The 13,762-nt window shown below is 37.3% G+C and overlaps 1 protein-coding gene across 1 annotated transcript in view; it reads right to left on the bottom strand.

The window, feature by feature from the left end:
• LOC150077728 (sorting nexin-17-like) overlaps positions 1–13,762 on the bottom strand; it is a 229,762-nt gene that overhangs the window by 135,664 nt on the left and 80,336 nt on the right. Inside the window, exon 4 of the mRNA XM_090384829.1 lies at positions 3,216–3,391. Within this exon, the coding sequence (XP_090240955.1) occupies positions 3,216–3,391 (176 nt within the window). The remainder of the gene's footprint in view (positions 1–3,215; positions 3,392–13,762) is intronic.

Raw genomic sequence — 13,762 nt, 5'->3', positions numbered from 1 at the left:
ACACACGCAGCAACCAGTCAACATCCCTTTACTGTCCAATTTCAAACTGATAGAACTTTTTTCTTACTCATTTATTTCTTCAACTTCAGCTATCTGTAACAACCTTACTTCACATGTATTTCTTGAAAATTACAATCTGCAGAAATTCGAGTCTAATGTCAACAAGTATCTTCTTCCCAACCTTTGGCTGTGCTTCTGATTACTATATGTTCTAAAAGATTGTTTGGAGCTTTCATTAAAAAAAAAAAAAAAAAAAAATTAGATACATATGTATGTTGATATCATTAATATAAAGAATTTATGAGCTAGTGCCATTGCAGTGGCAATAGACACACTATGGACATAGTGTAATTACAGTGTCTGGAGACTAGGCACCTTCGAGGTGATCTGATTGAGGTGTATAAAGCCTTGAGTGGTTTGAGCATGCTCAATGCTGATGGGATTCTTCCTCTTGCTCAGAATAATCACCTGAGAGGGCATAAATTCAAATTGAGGAAAGACAGATGTGCCAAAGTTTGCCTTTAGCCAGTGGGTAGTTGGTTGGTGGAACAGACTTCCATCCCTTGTTGTGGAAGTTGATAGCCTAAATAAATTTAAGGCTGAGCTGGACAGGTATTTGGAACGAACGGAGGGATGAAATGGGAGCATTTTTTTTTTTTTGGCTGATGCTGCATAAGCTTGCTTTCTTGCATCATACTGCCTCTACTAATGCTAATAAAAACAGAGAACCCCTTATCGTTATTTTTCTTTTCAATTTCAGTGGTTCACCCCAGAAGAAGTCTCCCAAATTGCAGGTATACAGTGATAAGTTTTTATATTATTCTTTGTGTATATAACATACTTCATCTGTGCTTTCTCCATACACTTATCTAGGTATGTCTTTTACAATAATCTTCCCCATAAACTAATACATATATTTAACAAAATAATAGCGTGTGTGTGTGTGTATATTTAAATAATGGCTTAAAAATTTAGAATGCGATAACAAAAAATAAGATAAATAAATATTAAGCTATCATTAGAGGCAGCAAATTACACATCCTCCACATGATGCCCAATACATAACTGATAATTCATAAAAAAAATAATACATAAGCCAGTAGCATGGCAAAACTGTAGAACTAAAGTTAACAAAACATAACATAACAAATTAAATCAACGGGGAGGGGAAAGTAAAAGGTAACAAGGTAGTAACTGTAGCTGCAAGTCCCCAAATAATTTAGAGTTCGATTAAATCCAATTAATAATAAATCCAATTTAAATTTAAATTTAAAATAATGCCAATTATATAATAATTTAGCGGTACCCACCTTGTAAGGTACCAGTTCCGAGAAACATGAAATATCACCAAAAATGAACTAAAAGAAAATAGAGTAACAAAATAATAGACTGACCACTATGTCCCATTATGCAGCGATTCCATGACCGTTATTGGCCTCACGGTCCTCCGTCGATTTGGGGCATAATGGTCAGTCTATTATTTTGTTATCTTTTTGTAGTTCGCTTTAGTCCCTTTTTAGCGATATTTCAGGTTTCCGGAACTGGTACCTTACAGGGGGGGGTACCGCTAAATTATTATATAATTGGCATTATTTTAAATTTAAATTGGATTTATTATTATTAATTGGATTTAATCAAACTAAATTATTTGGGGACTTTCGGCTACAGTTACTGCCTTGTTACTTTTCACTTCCCCCTCTCGTTGATTTAATTTATGTTATGTTAACTTTCGCTCTACAGTTTTGCCATGCTACTGGCTTATTATTTTTTTATGAATTATCAGTTATATATATATATATATATATATATATATGTTATTCAAATTGAATTATGTGTCATAAAAAAAAATACCCTTTGGGTAAACGCACTTTGGGATATTCTTCTGGGATTAATGCCATAATCAGGCTAGTTAATAAGGTAAAAGATTTCAGTGTAATTGCTAGTCTGACAGAGTTCTTTGAACAGTGAAGACAGGTTGCTAGAACAGCTCATGGTTTTCTGTCAATGACAGATACGAAGTAAACTGATAACCTTGTTTGACGTGAAAAAGGAAAACCTTGTTAGTGGCACACAGATCACTCACCATACTAAAAATTCACCTTTATGATTCCCATATTGGCTGCAAAATTTTGCACATTTTTTCATTTTCATATATCAGTTATTACTGATTATGAACCTAACCTAATTATTTTGAAGTGGCTAATGACATTGTGCAGATTTCTTAACTAACTCACTCACTCACTCACACACACCCTTTTTTAATGAAAATTAACAATGTAATATTTCAAAACTGATTCAAAAAATATTTGGTTGCGAAACAATGGGATATATACTAAGATATCCTATTATTTATTATGAACAGGTCACTTCAAGAACACAGTGTAAATAAATCTTTTATCCCAATAGTTTGCTACATATATCATTTTATTTGATTCTACTGAACCAGAAAGTTACTGCTTTCATGTTTTATTAGATTAACTTTAAAAAAAAAAGTTAAAATCAGGTATAACTCAATTCAACTTCGACATTAAGCCTGATATACCTTCATCAATATCATTGATAAATACACAAAACAACAGTGGACCCAACACCGAACCCTGTGGGACTCCACTAATAACATTAGTCCACGAAGAGCAGCACCTATTGATTACCACCCTCTGTCTTCTCCCACTTAACCATCCTTTTATCCATTGTAGCAAGGATGTAGATTTGCTTGAGCGTGTACAGAGAAGAGCAACACGATTGGTGAGGGGAATGAAGGGATTCTCTTACCAAGAGAGGCTTAAGTTCTGCAAATTGCAGTGGCTGGAGACTAGGCACCTGCGCGGTGATCTGATTGAGGTCTATAAGGCCTTGAATGGGTTGAGCACGCTGAATTCTGATGGGATCCTTCCACTTGTTCAGATTACGAACCTACGGGGACATAAGTTCAAATTAAGAAAGGATAGATGTAGAATAGATGTGCGGAAATTTGCCTTTAGCCAGCGGGTGGTTAATTGCTGGAACAAACTTCCATCTGTCGTTGTGGAAGTTGATAGGTTAAATAAATTTAAGGAGGAACTGGACAGGCATTTGGAGGGAATGGTGTGATTTTTTTTTTTTTTTTTGGCTGATGCTGCATAAGCTCCTACACTTGCTTTCTTGCATCATGTGCCACTACTACTACTACTACTACAATAGAACCAGTCAATTTTTAAAACAATATTAATACTTACTTCAAGGACAACAGAAGATGGTTCTGTAGTATTAACACATACTGCAATTTTCTGCCAGTTCATCAAATATACATCCAAAGTCACATCTTCCTTTTTGGCATTCTGAGTTTCTTGTTGGGCAGTGAGCAAGAAGCCATGAAAAATGTCATCTCCAGTAATCCTATGATCCTGGCTAACTAGAAGTGAAAAGAAATTGAATTAATTAACAGAATAGTATACAATTAATGTGCTAATTTCAATTTTATATATTGAAATTTATCAGTGCTGCCAACTTTTATCAAAGATATACACAGTCCTCAAGTAAACGTTAATTCTATTTTGGTAATTCAACAGTTATGTCAATTGCAAATTACAACCGATATTATTAGTTAAGACAGTTTGGTTATTTTTTATTTTTATTATTTTTATTTTTTTTTTGAAAAAAAAAAAAAAGCTTCTAAAATAACACTTCTCTGCATTAACTTTTGCAGTAAACTATCAGGGGATGCTGTGGTCTCTCCAGTGACAGTGCAAACATCCAGGACTGTGCTCTTTAGAAAGGCTACAAATGGCCATGCAGTCAACCAAAAGTAACTAATATCGTTTGTAATCAGATAACATCACTCACATAAGGGAAATCCTTTATATACTAAAAACGAGGTACTGCTGTGACTAGTTTCAGCACTTACTGGTTCCATCATCAGACAGCAGGTAGCCCTATCAGCAACTGTATGTTGAGCAGCGAATGGATGCACTGAATCTAAACAAGCCACCAGCAGAAGGGGAAGAAAATTTCCAATTAGCATTAGTAGAGGCATTTGATGCAAGAAAGCAAGCTTATGCAGCATCAGCCAAAAAAAAAAAAAAAAATAATAATAATAAAGTAAAATAAATAAATAAAAAAACCCACTTCCACTTCACCCCTCTGTTCGTTCGAAATACCTGTCCAGCTGAGCCTTAAACTTATTTAGGCTATCAACTTCCACGACAAGGGATGGAAGTCTGTTCCACCTACCAACCACCCGCTGGCTAAAGGCAAATTTCCGCACATCTATCCTACATCTGTCTTTCCTCAATTTGAATTTATGCCCTCTCAGGTGATTATTCTGAGCAAGAGGAAGAATCCCATCAGCACTGAGCATGCTCAAACCATTCAAGGCTTTGTACACCTCTATCAGATCACCTCGCTGGTGCCTAGTCTCCAGACACTGTAATACGCAAAACTTAAGCCTTTCTTCGTAAGAGCACCCCTTTGTTCCATTCACTAATCTTGTTGCCCTTCTCTGTACTCGTTCCAGCAGCTCTACATCCTTCTTGAAATGAGGCCTCCAGGCCTGTATACAGCACTCTAGGTGTGGCCTGACCATTGCCTTATACAAGGGAATAATCACCTCCTTATCCCTGCTAGAAAAATTCCTATATATCATTGACAATACACCATGAGCTACTCTTGCAGCCCGTCTTCACTGCTCAGAGAACTTCATATCTGCCTGCACAACCACCCCCAGGTCCCTTTCGTTCTCTACCACTGTCAGTGTAGTACCACAGAGTTGATACGTTGCTCTGGGGTTGCTGTTTCCCATATGTAGTACTTTACATTTGTCAATGTTAAACTTCATTTGCCACCTCTCAGCCCATCTGCTCAACCTTTTCTGATCCTGTTGCAGCAGCATAGTGTCAGTAGTGTCCTTGACAACCCTGCCAACCTTCATATCGTCTGCAAACTTGGACATAACTTACGTTACATGGAGGTTAAATCCTAGAGAAAGGCCTGCATGAGGGCAATCTTATAATATAATTATTAAAAGCAGGACTGTTCCAAATGCAAGTTACTGCAGTATTTGAATCATCTAAAATTATGCTTCTCTGCATTAACTTTTGCAGTCAACCATCAGAGGATGGTCTCTCAGGCTTGTGCTCTTTAGAAATTACTACCACTGTCTGCGTAGTCAACCTAGAGTAATTAATATTGTTGTCTTTAATGGATAACACTGCCCAATGGGCAAATCCATTATCCATTAAAAACTTTAAGCAGAGGTTTCCAATGGGAAGTTTTCTTCCCATCTACGGCATGGCTGCTCACAATACAGTCATTCACCACTTCACACAAAGTTGTTAACAAGACCACTTGCTGTCTGATGATGGAACCAATAAATTCCAAAACTAGTCACAGCAGTGACAAGTTTTTAATGGATAATCATATCACCCAATGAGAGATTTTAACTGATCATAAGTGATATTAGTTACTTTAGGTTGACAACATGAACAGTTGTAGTCATTTAGCATTAGCATTAGTAGAGGCATTTGATGCAAGAAAGCAAGCTTATGCAGCATCAGCAAAAAAAAAAAAAAAAAAAAAAACCACTTCCATTTCACCCCTCCGTTCATTCGAAATACCTGTCCAGCTGAGCCTTAAATTTATTTAGGCTATCAACTTCCACAACAAGGGACGGAAGTCTGGTCCACCAACCAACTACCCGCTGGCTAAAGGCAAATTTCCGCACATCTATCCTACATCTGTCTTTCCTCAATCTGAATTTATGCCCTCTCAGGTGATTATTCTGAGCAAGATTTCTAAAGAGCACAGGCCCAAGCACTGTCACTGCCACTAGAGAGACCACTATTAGAATTGGTATTGTTATTTCTGGTGCAAGGACTACTAGGGCCATATTGCACCTATCAACGATACAGAGGTCAGACATGGTAATAACAGTAATAATAAAACCATGTCAGAGGTGATCATATAGATCAGGGGTTGTCAAACTTCTTTGACCGTCAACCCCTTCAAGAGTTTCTTGACTTTTTATCGACCCCCTCTATATTACTATTACATAATTATAATAGGAAAAGCACAAAAGATGATTATGTGAGGTTTTTAGATTGTTTATTTTATAGTTACAGTGTTTATTGTATGTATAATATAGTATATATTATTATATTGGCTTAACGTCAAAGGGAAAAGTTTTTGTTTTTGACGTCCTTCTTAACATTACATATTTGATAGGAGGGATAAATAATATATAAAATTTAATTTAGATAACAAAATAACAATAATACAATCTTCCTTACATATATGAAAATAACTTTTATTAACTTAGTATACAATTTACTAACGTTTTCAATGTGAAGGTGTGCTTCGTGACTCTTGACAAGATTATCAATGTTGGGTTCAAAATTAGTATGTTTCAGCCTTAAATCGCCACAGAATTCTATATCTAGCTTATTATTTTGTTTTGTTAAAATGGAATTAACATGGCTGAAACCAGCTTCAACCATGTACGAGCTTGGAAATGCAAGCAAAAAGGGAGTACCACTTCAGAAAGTTTTAGATATTTTTCTACATTTATATTCGTTCAAAAGTAACATAAAAGGTCCTATTTTTAAAAAGCGTCTTAGCTTCAAGATCAACTGACAATTCAATAAGTTCATCTTGTAAGTTACATTCGATATTTTCAATATCTGCAGAAAATGGCATGATAATCCAACCTGGAATGTGCATGTTTTCAAAATCTGCAAATTGCAATTTAAAATCATCGCTCAAAATTTGAAGATGTTTTGTGTATATCTCTAAGTCTTCATCTTTTACTTCTAATTGCCATAGATTCGAAAAGTACTGAAAATCTTTTCGTAACAATGATGATTTAAATAAGGCTAATTTAGCTTGGAAGCCTAAAGGAATCGTCCGAGCTTGAATAATTGTGACATCTTTACCTTGTAGACGGGTCTGTACATCATTAGATTTTGAAAATAAGTCTGCCAAGTAAAAAAATATGATTCTTATTTCTCTTCAGTTCATCACTCAAAAACAAATTAACATCTGTAAGAAACTCTAGGGTTGAGTCAAACTACTCAACAAATCTTTGTAGACTTGCACCTCTAGACAACCATCTTACTTCAGTATGCAAGAGTAATTGGTTTGAAACTTCTTCATTTTTTTCACAAAGTTTGGCAAACAATCGCAATTTAAGAGGATGAGCTCTAATTTGATTAATAGATTTAATACACACTCTTAGAGTATCATGCAGTTCGTCACTGAGAGTTTTTGCCACCAAATGGTTTCGGTGCAACACACAGTGAATAATACATACACTATAAACTTTTTCTTTCAGAAAGGCAGCGAAACCTCGATAAAGCCCACCATTGCAGGTGTGCCATCTGTTGCTACTGCTGTTATATTAGTAAATGGAATATCATACTTATTTAAATATTCCTCCAATCGCTGAAAAATTGTCAACCCCGTTCCATCACTTTCAAGATATTTTGCAAATAAAAATTAGTCAATAATTTGATGTTTAGTTTTACTAAACCATAAGAATATCTTGCATAAGCCATAAGAATAGAAGAACTATCGAGTGTAGATTCATCAAGTTGGATGGAGAACTTACTATTTTTGAGTTCTGATACCACAGTTTTTTCTACATCTTCAGTCATTTCACCAATACGCCTTTTCACAGTATTCGCACTCAATGGTAAGCATTTTAAAACAGGGCCAGAATATTTTTTCATTATGGTTTCAATTACTTCTTTGATTGAGGGTATAACAATGTCCTCTGCAATTGTATATGGTTTTCTTTTTTTTTTTTTTTTTTTTTTTTTTTGCTATATTAAAAGAAATATTGTAGGAGGCTGTTAATCCTTGTTTATTGTCGGCTTCGGCAGGTGCTTTCATAAATGATTTTATAGTTGGTCGATTTGTGTATTTCTCTTTCAGTTCTTTCTTATCGGGATGGAGTCTTTGAAGATGATCTTTCATTTTTTCTGATTTCATTGCATCGTTACTAAAAGTTTTTTCACAAAGAAGACACATAGGCCTCGTTTCGTTTGTTAAATATTACCCGTACAATGATGTCTTATATTTTTCTATCAACCCCTTTGGTGACCACTGATATAGATGTATCCGTTTTAGGAAGCAGAAAAATTCTGGAAGATTTGCATCATTGCCTATGATATGAAGAAATGTTAAAGGTTCTTGAAAATTTCAAAGAATATTGAATGAGGCTTTTCGGGCATCAGTGTACAGCGCACAATCAATGAAAATGTGCTTCATTGTAAGAAAATAGTTGCAGTGCATACACTTCGGAGGATCGTCTCCATTTAGTAGATAGAGATGGGTGAGGTGACTGTGACCGATTCGTGCTCTGGATAGGACTTCTTCCTTTCTGTTTACACAGAAACTGGAAGCCCATAACTGTGGTTCAGATTTTATTTGAAGGAGCTTGTTCTGCAGTTGAGCTTGCCATAGAAGTGTCCACTGTTCCTTACATACATATCTTATACAGGATCTGTAGTCAATATATGGAACTTAGCAATCTGATGATGCTATGTAGGATGATTGTTTTGCTGCGTAATCCGCTTTTTCATTCCCTGATATCCCAGTGTGGCCTGGGATCCAACAAAAGATGACTACTTGCTGGTGTTCATGAATACACATCAGCTGAGCTTTTATTGTTTTTATTACAGGATGTGTTGATGAGGAGGAATTTTGCAAGGCTAACAGTACACTCTGTGAGTCTGTATATATTACACTTTTTTGGATGGACAGATGGAGAATACGTTCTAGGCCAAGCTTGATGGCACATAATTCTGCAGTATAACTGCTGCATTCAGTGGGCAGGGAAACAGAGATGATTTTATAGGGAAAGACGGCTGCATCCCAGATTCCACTTTCAGACTTTGATCCATCAGTGTATACTTTTGTGAAACATGGATAATTTTGTGTGTGATCAGTATGAAGTTGCTGTATATTGATATTTGCAAGCAAATGTTTTCCCCAGTTTAGGAAATAGCTGTCACAGGATGGTTTAATAGAAGACCATGGAGGATCTGCACTGTGACTCTTGGAGGATTTTGTCAAGATGTATATTCCAGGTTTGTGATAATGCCTGCAATCTGATGCCAGTAGGTTGAACTAATCTAGGTTTATTTCTATAGTGCATTGAGAACTGTGGATCATTAAGTACTGGGCTAATGGGGTGAGCAGTTAGACTTTGAATTTTAGCCCCATAGTTCAGGAGTAACATCTTTTTCCTGAGGCTCAGCGGAGGTTCATGCGCTTCGACATAAAGACTTTGTACTGGCAATGTTCTATAAGCACCTAGAGCAATCCTGACGGCAGAATGTTGAATAGGGGCAAGCCATGCTAGCATGCTTTCCCTAGCAGAATCATACACTGGGGCACCATAATCAAGGCAAGATCTGATTAGGGCTCTATACAAGTGAAGTAAGGTGTAACAATCTGCACCCCATGGTGTACAAGAGAACTCTTAGTAAGTTCATTTTTTTCTGACAAACAGTCCATAGATGTTTGATGTATTCTGAAAAGTTCAATTTATTATCAAAAATCACACCAAGAAGACGAATGCTGTTCACAACATTGATAGGTTGATTTCTTAAGTGTATTTCCGGATCTGGGTGCATTTTTCATTTGTTACAGAAATGAATGACGCTTGATTTCTGATAAGACAATCAGTAGCCATTCTGTGCCATCCATAATTCAATATTATTAATTGATGTTTGCAGTTGCCTCTCAATAAAGCTCATGTTTTGCAAACTGCAAGATACAGTCAGGTCATCAGCATAAAGGTATGAATTCACTGTATTAGGAATAATTTTGGTCATCTGATTTATTCTTATTACAAACAAGGTTGCACTAAGAACAGACCCCCGAGGGACTCCTTCTTGTATATGTGTTTTGGAAAGGACTTGCCGATAGCAAACTTGAAAGGTCCTCTGCTGTAGGAAATTCTGTATGAAGTAAGGTAAGTCACCTCTCAAATCCAAGGAATGAAGATCTCTCAGGATACCAAAATGCCAAGTTGTGTCAAAGGCTTTCTCTATATCAAGACATGTTTATTTTGGATAAATGCAGTCCTGATATTTGTTTCTGCTTTGATCATGAGATCCAGGGATGATCGGTTTTTTTCTGAAACAAAATTGATTATTGGATAGCATATTTTGGGAATCTAAGTACCATATTAGTCGACGGTGTATTATTTTTTCTAGGGTTTTACTTAAGCAGCTGGTGAGCGAAATGGGTCTATAATTATTAGGAATAGAGTGATCTTTCCCTGGTTTGGATATTGCCAGTACAAATGCGTGACGCCAGGAACTGGGGAATGAATGTTCCACGAAGATGTGATTGTAAAAGGTCAGTAGCAAAGATAGTGATTTATTATCTAGATGTTGCAGCATTATGGAGTATATTCCATCAGAGCCAGCAGCGCTGTTCTTTGCAGTGGATAGAGCCTCTTGAAGTTCTAGCATAGTGAGTGGTTGATTATACGGTAGAAAGGATTTGGTTCTGAAATTCAGATGGGATTTTTCGGCTAAGGCTTATTAACGGAAAGGTTGATTACAAGAGGTGTTCACTGTTGCAGCCTCTCAAAAAGAACAAAGTTTTCATGATACAAGAGTTACCGAACTTAATACGTATCCAATAAACAAGTTAATATTGACTGTACCCAAAAGCTTGGATGATGATGATCTGAAATGATGGTTATGCCATCGATTCAGATAACTGTGAAAATATTGTCCCTAGGGCATCCGCAATCTCTGCAGGAGTAGACAGCTCTAGCCCATTCCAGGTGATAAGTGGGGAGGACAATGGAGGAAATTTTCCATTTAATTACCTTATTTTTCTCCATATAATTCTTACATCGATATTTTTATTAATTTCAGTTGCAAATCGAATCCAATAATTTTTTTTTTTTTTTGCTTTCTTCCTAATATGGAGGATCTTAGCTCTAAGTTTCTTATAGTTTATAAGGTTAGCAGTGGTAGGATATTTGCGGAATAAATTCCACGCACGTTTTTTTCTTTCTTTGCAATCTTACAGTCCTCGTTCCACCAATACTTTCTGCTTCTACGGATGCTTGACTGTGATTGTGGGATAGCAATAGATGCAGCTGCTAGGATATGTTTTGTAATATGTTTGGGAGCTTTGTCAATTGGATCATATTCGATAGCCTGATTGTCGAAGGAGACATGAACTTTGCCCAATCTGCCTTGGAAAATTCGCATTTTGTGCTGGTTTCTGAAGTTATGCAGTGTGAAGTTTGTATTTTGCAGATTATTGGATAGTGGTCACTGTTGAGCGGATCATCCCGAGCTGTCCATTCAATACTAGGGAAGAGGATCGGAGAGCAAATAGAGAAGTCTACTGCAGAGACCGTTCCTGATGGGAGGTGGAGATAAGTTGGTGAGTCAGTATTTATTATGGTTTGATTTTGTCTGTCAGCAAGCATTTCAATGAGTAGTCCTCGTGCGTCTGCATTGGGAGATATGGTGTCCATTGAAGTCGCCCAATAAACAGAAAGGGGTTGACAACTGCAGGATGAGATCTTCAAAGTTTTTGAAAGGTACAAGGATAACTGGGCAGCAGGCAGGTAGAAACCAGTGTTAGAGTAATGCCAATCACTATCCGCGTGGCAACAGCTTCAATAGCTGTTTATAACGGAATGCACTTACAAGGGACTCTTGAGTCTGAGTATGTCTACCCCTCCATGAGCATTAGTAGGTCTGTCTTGCCGAAAGAGAGTATAATTTTTTTTAGAGGGAGACAACTGAGGTGTTAAATATATCTCCTGTAAGCAGATTCCAATTGGATTATGATTCATAATTATCTTGTGGATGTCGTCAATATTGCAGCGAAAGCCTCTGCAGTTCCATTGAATGATGTTTTCATTGTTTGGATTTAAATGGTGAAGCTGTGTCTGTCTGCTTATTGGAAGTCTGTTTCAGGCAAACTTTCATTTTGTCTCTTTTTGAAAAAACAGGTCTGGTATCTATTTCGTCTTCTGGATGGATTTTCAAAATGGTTTCATATTCTTCTTGATTGCAAGTCTCGTTTGTGTCCATAGGGGAAGAAGATTCAGCATGCTGTTTGTTAACGGGATCAGAGTTTTCTCTTTGAGTAGGTCTTGTGGAAGTTGCATGAGCAACAGGTGGTATCACGACTGGCGTGTTACTGGATCTGTTTGAAGTCTGTTGCTTTGAGGACTGAGGTACGGAAGAGAGTATAGATCGAGACCATTCAGAAATAGAGATGCTTGGCGGAATTGATGTATCAGTCTGAACTGATACTGTATGAAATCTTTTAGCAGCATCAGCATATGTATGTTTTGGCATCTGTTGCTGTATTTGTTTTCTTGCTTCTAAAAATGAGGCTTTTTTTTCTATCTTGTACTTCTGGATTTTCGTTTCATATTTACACTGGTCACATGTTTTAGAGAAAGCCTTTACAATTAGGGCAGAGTGAGGACTGTGATTTACAATCAGCTTGGGCATGATCATTCGAGCTGGTTAGAGCATACAGCATCACCTCTTTTTTTTTTTTTTTTATTTGGTAGTTGTTGGCGCATTGGCTTCTGTGGCCATAATGCACCTCCCAAGGTTTTTGCAGTACTTTGATCCAAGCCCGAGGCAGGATTCGAACCCGCGACTTTTGGGTTGCTAGGCGGGCACTTTACCCACCCGGCTAGCCCGGTCGGCACAGCATCACCTCAACAGACCGTTTAGGAGTGTCCGAATTTCTGACATTCATAACATCTTATTGGATTTGGAATATACGGACAAATGCAGCAGTTCAAATACCTAGCTTTCACTGGTGAAGGTAGTTGGTGAACTAAATGTCAGTATGATGCTGCGAGTTGGGATAAGCTCGCCATCTTTCTTCAGTATAATTCTTTTCGCTTGTGTATCCTTCTGATCTTGCAATTCATTTACAATTTCCTCCTCTGAGACATTCATTCTGAGACATTAGGTTCCATTCTGAGATGACACCTTTTGAGGTATTGAGTGTAGCATGTGGTGACACCTTGACTGGAATTCCACCGAATGTGGTGAGTTTGAGAAGGGGCTCAGAGTATTTAGAGCTGGTGGTCTCAACCAGTAGGTTGCCAGATTTAAGACGTCTCACCATTTTCAGGGAACCTGCTACACTTTCCAGACATTTCTGTATGAGAAATGACGATAGATTGCCTGTGGCCTGATTCGTTAAAGAATGCAAGATCAGGAAACTTGGATGTTCTACTCTGCAAGCATCTGTCTTCAGTTTCTTTCTGTTGGTTGCGTCATCATCGGGTTGGTGCAAATCCATTGAATTTGGATTTGCTATCTGGTTTGGGGGAAAGTTGTTGAAATCCATGTTTTGCTCTTTTGGCCCTGGGGGTTTGCTTTACCACCCAGGTTTCTGGCCCCGTCATGGGGAGGTAGGAGCAGTGCCACGAGGTGACCAAGTGCGTGAGTTAGTAAGTTAGTACTAATAGAAAAAGAAACAGAAAGGTGGATTTCTTCCTGGGTCCCTGCCTACTTCTTGTACTGCGAAAGAGCTACTCAGATATAGAAATCAAGAAAATGGTGTTTGAAACTAAAAATAGAAACTGTTTGCTTAAATGTTTTTATAGAAAACGCTTTCAGAAATGTACTAGAATCGCTTGGCCACAGAACACTTGGCACCTGGGGCCTAGAGAGACCACAGCATCCTGAGAGTTGACTGTAGTAAGTCATTCTAGAACTGTTTCAAATATTGCTAATAACCTGTGAATAAAAGGATCCCCTTTATTAATTAT

This window comes from Mastigoproctus giganteus, chromosome 11, assembly GCF_048544385.1.
Source record: "Mastigoproctus giganteus isolate SK-2022 chromosome 11, ASM4854438v1, whole genome shotgun sequence".
Lineage (NCBI taxonomy): Eukaryota > Metazoa > Arthropoda > Arachnida > Uropygi > Thelyphonidae > Mastigoproctus > Mastigoproctus giganteus.
This window is presented reverse-complemented; position numbering and strand designations above follow the sequence as displayed.